Below are 15,820 nucleotides of genomic sequence, written 5' to 3'. Positions count from 1 at the left end.
GCTCAAGCCCTGTTTCTTAAATCCATGTGTCCCAAATAGTCCAGCTTTCACCTTGGTCGAGCTTGAAGTCGTCTTGACAGGTTCCCGGCTCTCGTTTGTCTTCTGTAACATTTCGGCCACCCCTCCTTTCTGCTCCTCCTGTTCAGCAAGTGTCTTTTCCTCCTCTTCGGTCTTTGGTTTCTTTTCTTGTCCATCTGCCTGTGTTTTGAACATCAAGTCCTTTTCCAACTCAGTAGATATGTTTTCTGTTGACTTCGGTTTTGTAGGACTTGTAGACAAAACATGGCCTTGCTCATACATCTTTCGCAGCTTTCCCATGAGAAAGACAAGCTCATCCAAATCAGCTCGTATTTTTCGACCTATTTCCATTCTTGTAATGTCCGTGAATCCCCTCTAGAGGGATTCTGGTTACTTAATATTCCTTTCACTTCAGATCCAAAAGTCAAATTTATTTGTATCAATCTTTCTTTACTTTCAATACTTTGTAGCAATATAACCGGCTAAAGCTAAAGCTTTCAGTTTTTTCCGACTTTGACAGCTAATTTGACAGCTGTCAAAGTCTTCTGTAAATCCTCAGCAGGCTCTTTTCACGGGTTACTCCCGGTCTAGAGAAAAGTGGCACTTAATCTAAACAAATAGACTCTTGTCCTCCAGCACAATAACTTAGACTTTTAAATCCGTGGAATTAATAACTTTTATCCAATCAGGAAGAAAAAACAGCTCTTCTCGCAACCTTAGTTGGCAGATCCTTGCTTTAAACTGTTTACAATGGGGGGGGGAGACGGACTTCCTCTTTTCACCTCCCCCGCTCGTACCAAATCCGCAAACGAAATAATTTTAGTCCAATTTCCAAATTACTCACGGGTTGTTGTTCTTGATTTTAAGTCCGAGTTTTAAAAGGAAGAAGTCAGCGCTCTCCGACAAATGGCATGCGGCTTCGCTCGGCAGGGGAAGCAAAAGACTCACAGCACCACGCCGCTCCCCGTCACCCGTTCCATAGCCTTTAAAAAGGCTCCTTCGCGGGTCGGGAGGGCGCTAACGGTGCCCACTGAGTCACCATGTCCACGGGCATCCGCGCCCGTCGTTTTTAAGGGTCCCCGCGTCGCCGGCACGGCAAGACCCGGCCCCTGTCGAGCAGATTCCCTCCGGAGCTTGGAGGGAATCCGCCATTAGCCGATCGCGCTAACCCGGAAGTGGGTTAAGTACTTAATTCGTTCTGGAGGTCCGTACTTAACCTGAAACTGTTCTTAACCTGAAGCACCACTTTAGCTAATGGGGCCTCCTGCTGCCGCCGCACCGCCAGAGCACGATTTCTATTCTCATCCTGAAGCAAAGTTCTTAACCTGAAACACTATTTCTGGGTTAGCGGAGTCTGTAACCTGAAGTGTATGTAACCTGAGGTACCACTGTAATCTGTTGTAGCTTTAAGCCATTTTCACTCTCTGCAGTAATGCCTGGGGTTGACTGTGTTTATAATTTTATTGGGTTTATGGTTGTGGAATTTTAAACATTGGTACTATTTGTGAGCTGTCCTGAGAACTTTTCTTTTATAGAATGGCCTATAAATACTGCAAAAAATTAATAGAAAGTTATGGTTGTGGTTGTGTGGTGGTAAAGGAAATACTCTTCACACATTCTTCTAGGCCACATTTTCCAGGGTTTAGTCCTTGCTCTGGAAGCAGGTATTGGAATCTCCTGTAAACTGTGGCTTAAAGAAGCTGTATGTTATTTTGGCCTCCATAAACTGCTTATGCTAGGGTGGTCTTGTTAGCTTCTGTTGAAATTTATGTCTACAGGCTGGTCATTAAACTGCCTGCAGAGTGCAGGATGAATTGGGGAAATAGTTTTTTCTGATACAGAACAGCAATATGTTTCTTTAAAAAACAACAGCAAAAACTTAAAACATCAAATGAAACATCCCAAGGAATGTACCTGCCTTCCCCTTTTGTTGTTACAGTCCTGTATATGCAAAAATAAAGTAAAAAGTAATAAAAGGAGCAGCTGACTGTTGCCATACTTAATAACAGGAATCTTTCCCCATGTTTAGTACTAGCTAAATGACCACAAAGAATAGAAGAAAATGACCAATAAAGGGGTTGTTACTAATGCACTCTAGGGATTGGTGTAAGAAGCAACATTTGGTATGTACAATATAAAAATGGGTCAGGAAAGGGCTGCATGGTGGGGAGGCAAAACTTTGCTGACTAACAGATTTTAGAGCTTTCGAGGCTTAAGGACGTGACAGAATTGGGTAATGGCAGAGAAACAGGGACAGAGGATGCAGGAGGTGTTGGAGAGAACAGTATGCACCCATTGTTCTTGCTTTGTTTTGATCAAGTGGCAGCCCAGGGAAACATCCAAGTGTGTTTAGCCGGGTTAGATCAAGGAGGCCACAAAAATGATGGCTGCTTTGACAGAAGATATTCCCCTCTCCCCTTCCAGTAGGAAAAGGGCCCCAGAGAGAGCACGTAGCAATCTTATTTTTGTATATAGAAAAGGTGTATATACCCTGCTTCAGCAGTCTCTCAAAGCAGCTTACAAAAAGCAAGATAAAATACATAAGCTAGCACACAAGTAACATTAACTGGAGACATAGAAAGTAGACCCATAAAAAGTACTACTTCATACAGCCCCTTGTTGTTTATGGAATCCATTGCAACTAGATACGGTGGCAGCCAGCGTCACAGGTGGCTTTAAAGGAAGTCTAGACAAATTTTTATTGAGGATGATGGGGATTTTTTATCAATGGCTGTTTGTTAGGATTGCTATGTGGAACCTCCATTTTCAGAGACAGTCTACCATTTAATTCCACTTGCTGAGGGACAGCAGTGGAAGAGCTGTTTGTTGCCTTGTGCCCCGACTACTTGAATCTTGTAGACATATATCTGGTTGACCACAGTTATAAACAGGATGCTGGACTAGAGGGTCTGATCCAGCAGGGTCTTTCTTACATTCAGTACAAGAAGCAGTGTAGATACCTACAAAATGGCAGAGAATATCAGCAGCCTTCCCCATCATCACCCCAAAGCATTTATGAAGTTGGCAAAAATGAAAGTGCTGAAGGGAGGGCTTTTTACTTTTGTTCCTAATTTTTAATGGAACCACCCCTGGTGGTGGCTGAGGTACTGGAAATTTGGGGCAAGTAATTGCAAAGTACAGGCTATTTCCCAGCACAAAAGTAATAAAGCCCTTCTCAGGCCCTGTAAGAAGGAATCCAGCAGGTTTCCGTTCCTGTCCTTAGCCAGGTATGATGGGCTGGTAAGTGGAGCACAAGATTTCCACATCTCTTTTAAGTTATTTGATCTCTGATATATTCAAGTGTTGACTTTTTGGTGTCTGAATTGTTGTAACAGCCATTCCTCTTTGGGGCATAAATGAAAAGCTTTTCCTCTATAGAAAGTAATTCACATTTTCAGCCCCTGAGATCTTGAACCATTTTTGTATCAGGAACAGAGTCTGCCCCCCCCCCAATGCTAAGTTCACGAGTCCATCTCCACTGAGTCTGAATTATGTTTATATTTTTTGCAGTGTCACCCTTGTGTGATGAAGGTTCTTTTTTCTTTGTTTTTTTAATAACAGAACTGATGCTATGATTCATGCTTATGAAAAGGCTGTGGTCAGGTTAAACTGGTCCTGGTAGCCTAGACTTCATTTCCTCAGTCAGCATACACCTCTGAATATGGCCACAGCCTAGTTAGGAACAAGAGTGCTTGGAGGTGGCCTGGTGGGGAATGGTGTTCAAACAAACTCCAGCTATCCTTTCTTTGGCAAAATAGGCACCCAGGGAGTGTAAAGAGATGTGACAGGTAGCATCTTGAATCTCTGCTTCTTAAGTGACATTTTTTGAGGGGAGAACTAGATGTTAAGCAATGGAGGAAAGTGTTAATTTGAGATGGTGCAATAGAACTGAGTAAAGCCTGAGGTTGGCTGTCTTGAGAGCAAGCATTTTGCTTCCAAGGCATTGCATTGCCAATACTCTGGGTTCAGGAGTTCACATTTATCTCTTGACTTCATTTTAGTCAGGCTATTTAAGACCATCTGTCCACCCACTAGGAATGGTTTATCCCACTGAGGCTTTTGTTTTCAGAGAGAAGATGTCAACCAAAAACTTGAGCTATTTAAGCAGTGTTGTGTTTGGTATGTTGCTGGCTCAACTGTGACTTCGCTGATAAGGCATCCAGACACAAGCACAACTATGCAGTGCCCTGGTTTATTTGGTGCCCTAGTTCACTTTAGCCACTGAAATGAGGCAGCACTCCACCAAGACAGGTTTTGTCACAAGCAGCATTTTTATAAGACATTGAAGGGGGAGCACAAAGTCAGAATAGCCCATGCTATTCCAGAATCAGAGCAGCATGCTCTTTCCCAGCACGAGATCTTTTTGCTCTATCTGTAGTTACATTGTACACTGTGGATAAATATTTGTCAGGATATGTTGTGGAAAGGACTGAACCAATGAAGAGGGGAAGAAAAAAAGAGGCTGTATGTTTCTTTTTCTAATAAATTTTATTTTATTTTACTTTTTTCATTTTGTGTCATTTTATGCCACTGATTTCATTGTTGGCTCTACTGCATCAGGATGAAAGAGCATTGGTCAAAGGTTTATTGTTGAAGCAATATAAATTCTCTGTTTAACCAGGCTATGGAGCATAATTTCTTTTCTTTGTACAGTTGTTAAGCAACATATGCTACAGTTCAAACTGGTGTGTGGTGTGTGTGTCTTTTCATTTGTTTTTGCCTGGGGAACACATAGTTGTAGTTCCCTTCTTGGAACAATCTAGGTGGTGTTTTTTGTTGTGGAGGAATCACATGGTCCTATCTTTCAAACTGCAACATTGAGGGGGGGAGGGAACTCTAGGGTGGGGAGGGTCGAAAGACAGGTGTTTGGGGGGGTGTGGAAAGAGAAAAATAGGAGGTGACAGACTGGGGTCCAGAGGTCTGTAAAAGAGAAAAGAGCTGCTAAGGAATGCAGATAATAAAATGGACTAATAGAGATGGGGTGCAATGAGAACTGTGGAGTATTGAAAAGCGGGGGAGCCAGATGGGGAAGAGATAGAGAATGCTATAGGGTGCAGAGGGGAAAGGGGGGCACTAAGAAGCAAACAATTAAAATGTGATAAAAATGTTTTTCTATTAGCTGTGCAGCCCTCTTGAAATAATGAAAAGGATCCTCATTGATTTGTGTAGCCATATTATAACTGGTCAAATAAGCATATCAAGGTTTTGATTGGATTTGTTTGCATATATATCCTTCTCAGTGTTGCTGTGCATCGGATGTCTAAGTTGTCTCCTATCAGGCACTGACTAGTTTGAGGCCTGCTTACCTTGTAAAGATTAAAAGTATCTTTGTGATCTGCCTAGTCACTGGTTGGGAGCAATTTATAAAAGGAAAGAGGAAGTCTTATGCTATCTGTTCTGTGGAGATTTTAGGAGATTGGCTATTATACTCAAGGATTCCAGTTGTTTAAAGCCCTTGCTAATTCTGGACAGAGGCTGTGAGAGATAACAGTCTAGGGGATTTCCTGTCCACTGGAACAAGATACTTTCAGCCCTTCTACGACAGTGTCCCTAGATTTATTTTCATTCTATGAAAATCCTAAACAGTTATCTTCTGCCAATTGATAATGGAGTCATCAGGTGTGACCTGCTTTAAGAAGCAAGGAAACTTGCTTAGTTGAAAATTATATTTTCCCTCAAACTTAGGGCTCAGTTTTGAAGATAGCAATGTTTTCTAACATCAGCATAACCAATTAAATAATTGCATTTCTATTTATCTATTTATCTAGCTCCTGTGCAAGAGTGTTGTATTTTGTGTTGTCAGGACACTGACAAACTGGAACGTGTCCAGAGGAGGGCAACCAAAATGGTCAAAGGCCTGGAAACGATGCCTTATGAGGAACGGCTAAGGGAGCTGGGCATGTTTAGCCTGGAGAAGAGGAGGTTAAGGGGTGATATGATAGCCATGTTCAAATATATAAAAGGATGTCACATAGAGGAGGGAGAAAGGTTGTTTTCTGCTGCTCCGGAGAAGCGGACACGGAGCAATGGATCCAAACTACAAGAAAGAAGATTCCACCTAAACATTAGGAAGAACTTCCTGACAGTAAGAGCTGTTCGACAGTGGAATTTGCTGCCAAGGAGTGTGGTGGAGTCTCCTACTTTGGAGGTCTTTAAGCAGAGGCTTGACAACCATATGTCAGGAGTGCTCTGATGGTGTTTCCTGCTTGGCAGGGGGTTGGACTCGATGGCCCTTGTGGTCTCTTCCAACTCTATGATTCTATGATTCTATGTGTTCCAGTATTTAGTTTCTTGATTTTAAAGGAAGGAGTGCTCACCTAAAGTTGAGTGTGTGTTTGTGCATTTACCGTAATTTGGGTCTTTCATGAGCCATGAGATGCTTGCCTGTTTTTTCTCTGGATGCCTAAATATATTTGCTTACAGTGAACCACTGCTTGGGCTGGACTAAAACTTCTGGTAAAGAAGTTGCTTTAGATAATGCTTATGTTATTCACATTGTAAGCCACACAAAACTAGTTGGCACAGATGTGTCCAGTATAAGTTCAATGCAGCATTTGATGTGGTTATACCATCTTTTTCTATTGAGTCTTCAATCATCGTATGTGTTAAAACTGAACTGGGACATGCTCCACTGTCTACTCCCTATTCGTTGATGCTTCTCTAACATATTCTGGCATTACTAAAGCATATTTAGGCTTGTCAGGACTAGGTTTTTAGTCTACTGAGCACGGAAAAAGTAATAGGAGTGAAACCTCCATGTAAAACAGAGGTGTTTACCAGTAAGCCATGTGATGTGCGTGACAGTGGTTGTTCCACTTTTCTCATAGTGTATGCAAGTATGATTTTGTTGACTTATACCTTCTTATTTGGACAGTGTACAATAAGAACTTTTTTATTTTCTACATATACTTTTGATTACATATTTATTGATCCTGAAACTTTAATTGCATAGAAATACTTGTTTCATGCCTCTTGTAACAAGTTAGCACTTGAATAAGAGAGTATTGAAATGGCCACATTAATTTTAACTGCTTAAAATGACTGCATTAATTTTGGGGAAGGTGGAGTGGGAGCTATGGAGAAGATAACTCTTCTGGCAAGGAGAAAATTAGAATGCTCCTGAAGAGGGTGGGAAATCACATTCATTGAAATTTGCACACTCAAAGCTGAGGAGAATGGGGGAAGGAGGAGACTTAAGGGAGGAAATGGGATAGCAAATCACTTTGTCAGGTCCTGCCTTGGGGCTCAGGGAGAATAGTGTTCATGCTCGGCCACTCATTCAGACTTGAAGGCTGCTGCTGCTTATGCCATAGGTCTGTTTGTTGTACTAAAAATAAAGCTTCCCATTAAGCCATCACAAGCCTTCTGAAATATAAATATGGGCCTTATGAACAACTATGTAGCCCACAGTGACCTTTCAAAATCTGAGTGCTCCAGATGGAAACTGTTGGTAGATGTTCAGTGAAGTAAACCCTTTCCCCCAGAATTTGTGAGTGGCAGCACTTACCCATTGCTATTGCAGTGCACACGTGTGTGTGTGTGTGTGTGTGTGTGTGTGTGTTGATTTGTCTTGTTATAATGCTGTAAGTCTGTATGTGGAATGGCAGATTTAGTTATACTGTATTCTGATTTTTTTATCTCAAGTGGCTGATCTGGCAAACTTTTCAGACTCTACCAGAATGTTAGCTCCATCCGATACAGTACCATGAGATTAACACTCCCCTTTAGACCACACCTGGAATACCGTGTCCAGTTCTGGGCACCACAATTTAAGAAGGATGTTGACAAGCTGGAATGTGTGCAGAGGAGGGCAACTAAGATGATCAAGGGTCTGGAAACAAAGCTTTATGAGGAATGGTTGAAGGAGCTGGGTATATTTAGCCTGGAAAAGAGGAGACTGAGAGGAGATATGATAGCCATCTTCAAATATCTGAAGGACTATCACATGGAAAATGAAGCAAGCTTGTTTCCTCCTGTTCTGGGGGGGGGGGAGGGACTCAAACCAATGGCTTCAAGTTGCAAGAAAGGAGATTCCAACTAAACATCAGAAATAACTTTCTGACAGTAACAGCTATTTGTCATTGGAACACTGGCTCTCAGGAGGTTGTGGAGTCTCCTTCATTAGAGGTTTTTAAGCAGAGGTTAGATGGCCATCTGTAATGGATGCATTAGCTGAGATTTCTGCGTTGCAGAAGGTTTGACTAGATGACCCTTGGGATCTCTTCCAGCTCTACAATTCTATGTTTCTATGATACTTAAGGTTTGGGGTAGCACAACCTGTTTTAGCTTGTTAATGGGCTGCCTCAGAAAGTGTGTACACTTCCACACAATTATGAAAAAAGTGTGCCTGCTTAAGCACATATCTGTTCACTCATTCCAGTGTATTTACCCCAAGTAGCTGATGAGTGGCCCCATTATTTCCAGTCCACACTCAGCCACTGTATCTTTTTCTTTCAACTAGTTATTTGGGAAGATGCTCATCAGCTGCTGAAGTTTGCTAAAGGTGCTGATCGTATTCATACAGCAGCTCTGACTCTTCCCCAGCAATTTTCTTGTTCTGCTTTACTAAGCAAACCCGTTGCCAGGTCCTTGCTTTTCCTATCAGGAAACCCCTTGCTTCTGTTCCTACAAAATCCTAAACAGAGATAGGTGTAAATAATTGTGGGCAGGGGCAAATTTCAAGGGTCTAATTAAGAAGTCTAAACCTATCCTCTACCATGTATTGAGTTTGACAGATGTTACATCTTGTGTGTTAATGAGCATATCACGCCCATTTTACAGCAGCTACACTTGTTTTCAGTTTGTTTCTGGGCATGATTCAGGGGGCTGGTGACTATGCTTGAAGCCTGAGTCCAGGTAACCCAGAGAGCAGCCTCTTTGTTTACCATCCTGCTGCTCCCTTCTTCTCTTCATCCCAACTATGGCTGAAGCAAGACAAGTGAAATGTGTGAGAGAGCCTTCTCCCTGGCTATACCTAAATTGTGTTACTCTTTTCTATGGGAGGCCCAGTCGACCTTGTTACTGCCTGTCTTCTGGCATCTTGCTAAGATGCTTTTATTTAGACAGGCTTTTAATCTGCTTGTTTAGAAATTTGTAATGCTAACCCTGACCCTGCTGTTTTTAATATTTACTACTTGTCACAATTGTCTCTTTTCATTGATATTTATTAAGATGTGGTATGTTTTGTTTTCAAATTTGTAAGCCACCTTGCGTACTGTTTTTAACAGGGATATAAATTTTCTAAAATAAAAACAATGAACCCTAGAACTTACTTTGCAGGAAGTTAGACAAAGGCATTTTCAGTATCTTGACACTGTCAGGAGCAAAGGTTTGAACACACTCTGTAAGGGAAGCTGCTGTTAGCTTAGCAAATATAGCAAATATCTTCAGAACGAATGAATTTCATTTGCAATTTCCCCCCACCCCACCCATCTCTGTTTTCACAGAAAAGCAGGGTCCTGAAAGGAAGAGGATTAAAAAGGAGCCCGCAACTCGGAAGCCCAGCCTGCTGTTCGGAATGGGACTTCCAGGAATCCGTGCAGGTTATCCACTCTCTGAGCGCCAGCAGGTTGCGCTTCTTATGCAGATGACAGCAGAAGAGTCTGCAAACAGTCCAGGTGTGGACAGTATAATTTGTGTTTAAGGTAGAATTAGGCCCTTATGGTTCTCCCTCAAAGTCTGCAGTTGCTGTCTTAGTGGGGATCTCAGAAACATCCAGCTAGGTGTTCAGCATACAAGCCTTGGAGAACTCCCCAGTTTGCAGCTAGTGAATCTACTTCACTTCTTCCCTTAGATCTCAGGCCCCTTCATTCCTGAGAGGAACCACAGCTGCTTTTTACAGTATTTGCTTAATCACAGTCTTCCATTAATGTCTCCATTGTGCCTGCAGAGGCATTCCTCTGCTTGGAAAGATTAACTCTCCCATCCCCCAATCCCCCAGCCATTTCCTCTGCTTCAAGGCAAGATTGTAACTATATGGCAACAGCTCCCTCTAAAGGCTTTGGGGTTTTGGCTTTGAACTGAACTCCTCCTTCATGTGTGCTTTTCCCCACCTCTCCTGCCAGCAGTAGATACAACACCAAAGCATCCCTCTCAATCCACAGTTTGTCAGAAGGGAACTCCTAATTCTGCCTCCAAAACCAAAGATAAAGTAAACAAGAGAAATGAACGTGGAGAGACTCGGCTGCACCGGGCAGCTATCCGAGGAGATGCCCGACGCATCAAGGAACTCATTATTGAGGGTGCAGACGTCAATGTAAAAGATTTTGCAGGTAACCACTCTATTCATTCTGAATTGACTGCTGGAGTATGGTGGGGTGGGGGTAGAAAAACAATACAATTGTTTCTTGGCTGAATAAAAAAACTCCTTCTAGTAGCACCTTAAAGACTAACTAAGTTAGTTCTTGGTATGAGCTTTCGTGTGCATGCACACTTCTTCAGATACTTCAGATACTTTCTTGGCTGAGACACTGAAGAAAACATTATACTAGAGCCCACATAATTAAGTTGCCCAGCTTGAACTAGGATAGGACTAGATTCATCAGAGGAGTAGGTGAGCAACCTGTAGTGGAACAGTCAGAGTAAGTTGCTGAACAGTGATCCAGCTTGGAGATGTGTTGTATTTTGTTCTGGTTTTTTTTTTCCCTGTCAAGAACCTTGTGACGTTGTCACTGTTTCAAAGCCCCCCCCCCACAAAAAACCAAAATGCGAGCAGTGCTGTGAGGAGGCCTAACAGATCCATTGCCTTGGATCAGGGATTCTATCTATGACTTTCTCTTTCCCATTTCATGTTGGTTGCATATTTCTAGCTGTGGCAGAGCTCAGTTACCTATAAAGTTTTCACCTTCCATGCTGTATTCTCCCTCCTGATAGTTGCTGCTGTTCTGTCTTTTCTTTTTATTCTTTCCTCTTTTCAACTGCAGTGTTGTAGCCTCTGTTGCCCTAGCTTCAGCCACTGTGATACCTTCACATGCTAATGATTGTCGATCAGGTTTCCCCCCTCATTCTTTAGGTAGTCCAAATTAATCTCTTATGTCCCATTATTTTGCCAAAAACTCCTGTTGTGCAAAATTTAACAGGTGCCAAATTGTGTTCATTGGGAGATCTAGGACTTACTGCTTTGCTATCTTAGTATGCAATTCAGAAGCTACAATAGATGCTTATTTGAAATGACCTAGCACCACCATGCAAAGGTTAAGGTTCACTGGACTTCTATAATGAGCAGCAATTGCCTTGTCCTGAGCCTTGTAATAGTTAGTACTGGCTTCTGATCAAGATACATACTAATTATAAGTCATTTATGCATCTAGATCAGTGTTTCCCAACCTTTTTTGGGCAAAGGCACACTTGTTTCATGAAAAAAATCTCGAGGCACACCAGCATTACAGCCCCGTGATGTCAGCGCGCAGCGTCACGCCGGGAGGGACATGAATTGCTAGCAAATTACATAATCACCTCCTTGAGGGCTGGCTCATCTTCTCCGAAGGCAGAACCCCATTAATTAACAGCACAGACTCACACCATAGCCAAGACGAGGGGGGAAAACCTCAGTCATGCACAGTCATGCACATGTGGGGGCTAAATGAGGACGAAGACCGGGCAGAGAGCAGGGTTCAAATCACCCCACCTGGCCAGGACAATCCCTGGGTGCTCCCTTGGGCCACTCGCTTGACCCACCTCGCAGGGCTGTTGCTGCGAGGATAACACGGGGAGAACCACGCGCGCCCCTGGGAGCTCCTTGGAGGAGAAAGCGGGCGATGAATGCAATGCACGAAATATATGAGAGGCGACCAGGTTTTGCAGGTGAGGGGCCCCCGCCAGCCTCCGCTTCCAACACCCGTCGCAACGACGCCGAAGTTTCCCCCCGGGCTCGGCTCGGGGAGCAGCGCTGCTCCCCCCCGGCTCCCCTTCGCCCTCCCGGCTCTCTCTGCCGCCCACTGGGGACCCCCCTCACCTGCCAAGTCCGGAGCGCCGGTGGAAGTTGCATGCATGCATGCAGGGCGCCGCGTTGCCATTGCATTGCACTGCACTCCATGCAACGCCTGCACGCATGCATTGCCTTGCACGCACGCCAAGGGGTCTCCCCGCGGTCCGATGCGTCCCCTCCGGCGCAGATGCAGCATTGCAAAAATTAAAAAACCCCGACGCAGCCCTACCTGGGGGGCAGCCTCCGCCGCTCCGCCTTTGCGGGGATCCCCGGGCTCCATCCTGCCGCCCGATCTCCGCGGGGGCGCAGGCAGGCTGCACGGGGTCTGCGCGGAAGAGCCCTTGCCCGGCCGCCGCCGCTGTGCTCATTCCATGGCCGGGAGAAGAGCGCTTCAAACAAACCGCCCGGCCCGCCAGGCCACGCTGGGAAACGTAGTTTGCGCACCCCGCGCGGGCGCGGAGCCCAAGGGCAAGGGGACTACGGATCCCGGCAGCCCCCGCGCCGGGGATGGAGGGGGAGAGGCCGGGTGCAGGGATGGAGGGACGGGTGGGCGAGCGAGTGAGTGAGTGGCAGCCGCCAAGCCTTGGCCGAGAGCCAGGAAGGGCCTCCCCGGAGGAGGAGGAGGAGGGAGGCGCAGAGCGGGAGGGAGGGAGGGAACCCCAGGGGTCATCTAGTGACGGCGCCCCAATTGAAAATTTGACTTTAAAAAAAAAATCTTTCAAATTTTTTAATTTTTCCCGCGGCACACCAGGCAACATCTCGCGGCACACTAGTGTGCCACGGAACAGTGGTTGGGAAACACTGATCTAGATAACACTCATTCAGTAACTCAGACAGAGGCTTTCTAATAGTGAAGTTGTAGAAATAACTCTTTTGGGGAAACTTTTAAGGATTATTTTATTTGGAAATCAACCTGTTAGCATCATTTATTCATTACATTCCAGGAGGCTTCAGTTTTTTTATTCATTACATTTTGGTATTCTTGTTTCTGTGGCAGCATTCTCTACCTACCACCTGATGCTGCAAAGCCACCAGAAAGCCAAGCAGACCTGTTTGTGGCATTGCAGCTATTTGTTAATATTCCAGACACTAAGGTTCAGGTGAGAACAGGAATTCTGTGAAAAATAACATTGACCATCTTTCTACATCAAAAGATGGTCCCTCCCTCATGCCCCTTTATTAAACTTCTGTTCTTTTCCTTATTTCTAGTGGGGAGCTGGATGTATATATTATGTTGCCAGACAAAAGAGCCTGGATGGGCTAAATACCAGGCAAGAGTCAAGCTTCTGATGTCTTTACACTAACGCAGGGCTGGCGGGTGGTTCTACAGGCAAGCCTCTGTGCTGCCAGCCAGCATAATCAATGGAGAAACTGCTGTGTGATATAGTTACTGATCTGAAATAGGCCATCCATGTCACGTGTATGTTTTGTATGTGCATTTGCAGGTTGGACGGCTTTGCATGAGGCATGCAACAGGGGTTACTATGACGTTGCAAAACAGTTGCTTGCTGCAGGCGCCGAGGTCAACACCAAGGGCTTGGATGATGACACTCCGCTGCATGATGCAGCCAGCAATGGGCACTACAAGGTCAGTTCTTGCCAGATTTGAATAGTCAGCTGTTACACAGGCCCAAATGATCTCTCCCTGTGGCCACCATCAGGCTCTTCACTGTGTACTTTTTATTCTTCCCTCCTACTATTGAAAACTTGTGGTTGAGGATAAGTTGCAGCCTTTGCCTTCTTCCCTTTACCTCCAGTAATGTCTTTACCACCTTCCTGATATGTCCAGTGTCCTTATTTCTAGGTGTTTGAAGTGTAGCTACCCTGTTCGGTCCCAGAGAAACAAGAGAGACAAACTGGGTAAGGTGATAATGTATGTCAGGGTATTCCCTTATACTGAGACAGGCCAATGTCTATATCTAGCTGCAAGGAATTCGACTAAGGATCTTATACTTGTAGAGCATGTTCCCTACCACTTAGCTTTAGCTCATATTTCTCTGATCAGTTTGCTAGACTTTAAGCTACTTTATCACTAGCTGATAGTGAGCTGGTTTGTCAACCTTTTGGGTAGTCTTCATTTCTGCTCCTTTGTCCATTATAGATGCAACTTAATGAGACTTTGTTTATGTCTAGGTGGTGAAACTGTTGTTACATTATGGAGGAAATCCTCACCAGCTTAACAGGAGGGGAGAGACACCATTAAAAGTAGCAAATTCCCCCACAATGGTCAATCTGCTCCTGGGGAAAGCCACATATCCTTCCAGTGAAGAGAGCTCCACAGGTAAGAGGTGGGAAGTGGCAGAAGGGTGTGGTACAAATAAACTGTACCTCCATGCGTAATGTAGGGAGATAAGTAGACCTTCAGAGAGCTGTATTGTGCCAGGAGCACACCCTGAAACCTTTTGCTTAGTGTCTTCAGGGGCTTTAATAATGACCTCTGCTCCCTTGAGATTTGCATATTGTTCTTTATTGTTGCATGCTTGCAACAGCCCATCATTGGAAATCAAAGACTAGGCAGCTCCCTAACAAAGACTCCAGGAAATGCTCCAGGTTAATGTGGAACTGAATGCTTTGCTGTTCTCCATCCTAAGGTTGATGGAGCAGAGGCTGAATGTGATGGCATTACTTACCATCACTTTCTCGTGATCCTGAGGAAGATCAGATTTTAATATTTTGCTATTTTGCTTTCACTAGAATTTATTTGTGAGGTTAAGCAATCAATTTGCCTCTCACCATTGCCTGTAGTAGAGTCAAGGCCTCCCAAACAGCACATGAAAAGACAGAAGCAGGCCATTTGATACTTTGCTGGACAACTTTGCAGTGTGACATATCCAGAAGTAGCACAGCTAATGCATATAATAAGTGGGGTCAGGAAGACTAAGTGTGTATCATGAATGGAGTAAGATACCCACATTTAGCACCCTCACTCAGCTGGTACCCTCTCTTCTGCCTATAACAAGCCTCAGCTATAAGATGCTCTATGATGCCTATTCGCTGCCTCCTCCCCAAGCCACATGTTCTATGCTGTAACATAATGATGCATTGTGCAGGTGGTTTTGAAGCTCAGCAAGGATGGGATTTTTAAGAAATTTGCTTGGCAAAGAGAGATGCAGAAAGGACTTGTGTCCAGCATTGCTTTGCAAGTAAAAGCTTGTAAAAGAGAGTTGTACTGTATCGCGTAGGGATGAAGAGGTGAGCCTTTGAGAAAATGCAGTAAGAGGAAGTTTTTGCAGAGTGACGAGGAGTCTGTGCAAAGAAGTGCTGATTAGCCAAGAGTGTGAGGTGTAAATACTTCATTCAGATCTCACCTTCACCTTGGACTTATCAAATGCCCTTACACAAATCACTGTTTATCCTAGTGTCATCCCTTCATCTGTAGCAGAAGGAAAACAGCTGGCCTTCCTTATAGGGGCATTGTAACAGTTGGTGGTGGAGTGCACACCAAATCCCCTTAAAGCACTATATAAATACTGTGTAGTAGCTTTGAGGCCTGTATAAGGGTGAAACACTTGGATGTGGTAGGGATGGGGCTGAGCATGACCAATGCTCCTGTGTTTTTTAAAAAAAGGCAGTACCTGAGATGAGGGGAATGGATGCACCATTTGCCTGATAATAAATTGGCACTGCAGATGTCTGGCTGTGCTGCAACTTATGGAAGCAGTCCCCTTTGAAACAAATGGATATTACACCCAGCAATCGCTCTTATTGGATTTGCACCCTTTCTGCCCAGATGCTCCAAATGGATTCCTGTCATTGACTCCCCTGCGCAGCTTTGGCCTTTTATTCCAGAGGACCCAGCAGACCACCGAGTAGGTAAAGCAGCCACAGCTATGCTTTGCACATGGAAGATAGATTGTCTGTTCAGGTATTGTGAGC

General features: G+C 44.3%; 1 protein-coding gene across 3 annotated transcripts in view; it reads left to right on the top strand.

Annotated features, from left to right (window-relative positions):
* ANKRD11 (ankyrin repeat domain containing 11) overlaps positions 1-15,820 on the top strand; it is a 212,959-nt gene that overhangs the window by 178,100 nt on the left and 19,039 nt on the right. The window contains exons 5-8 of one of the 3 annotated variants that reach the window (XM_082233086.1): positions 9,465-9,635; positions 10,122-10,289; positions 13,390-13,532; positions 14,078-14,225. In XM_082233086.1, coding sequence (XP_082089212.1) covers positions 9,465-9,635; positions 10,122-10,289; positions 13,390-13,532; positions 14,078-14,225 — 630 coding nt within the window. Of the gene's footprint in view, positions 1-9,464; positions 9,636-10,082; positions 10,290-13,389; positions 13,533-14,077; positions 14,226-15,820 lie in introns of all 3 variants that reach the window. The other 2 variants (XM_082233085.1, XM_082233084.1) reach the window with 2 other exon arrangements.

This window comes from Podarcis vaucheri (genome assembly GCF_965113315.1).
Source record: "Podarcis vaucheri genome assembly, chromosome: 7".
In the NCBI taxonomy this organism is placed as follows: domain Eukaryota; kingdom Metazoa; phylum Chordata; class Lepidosauria; order Squamata; family Lacertidae; genus Podarcis; species Podarcis vaucheri.
The sequence above is the reverse complement of the archived record's forward strand: the minus strand, read 5'-3'. Positions and strand labels throughout refer to the sequence as shown.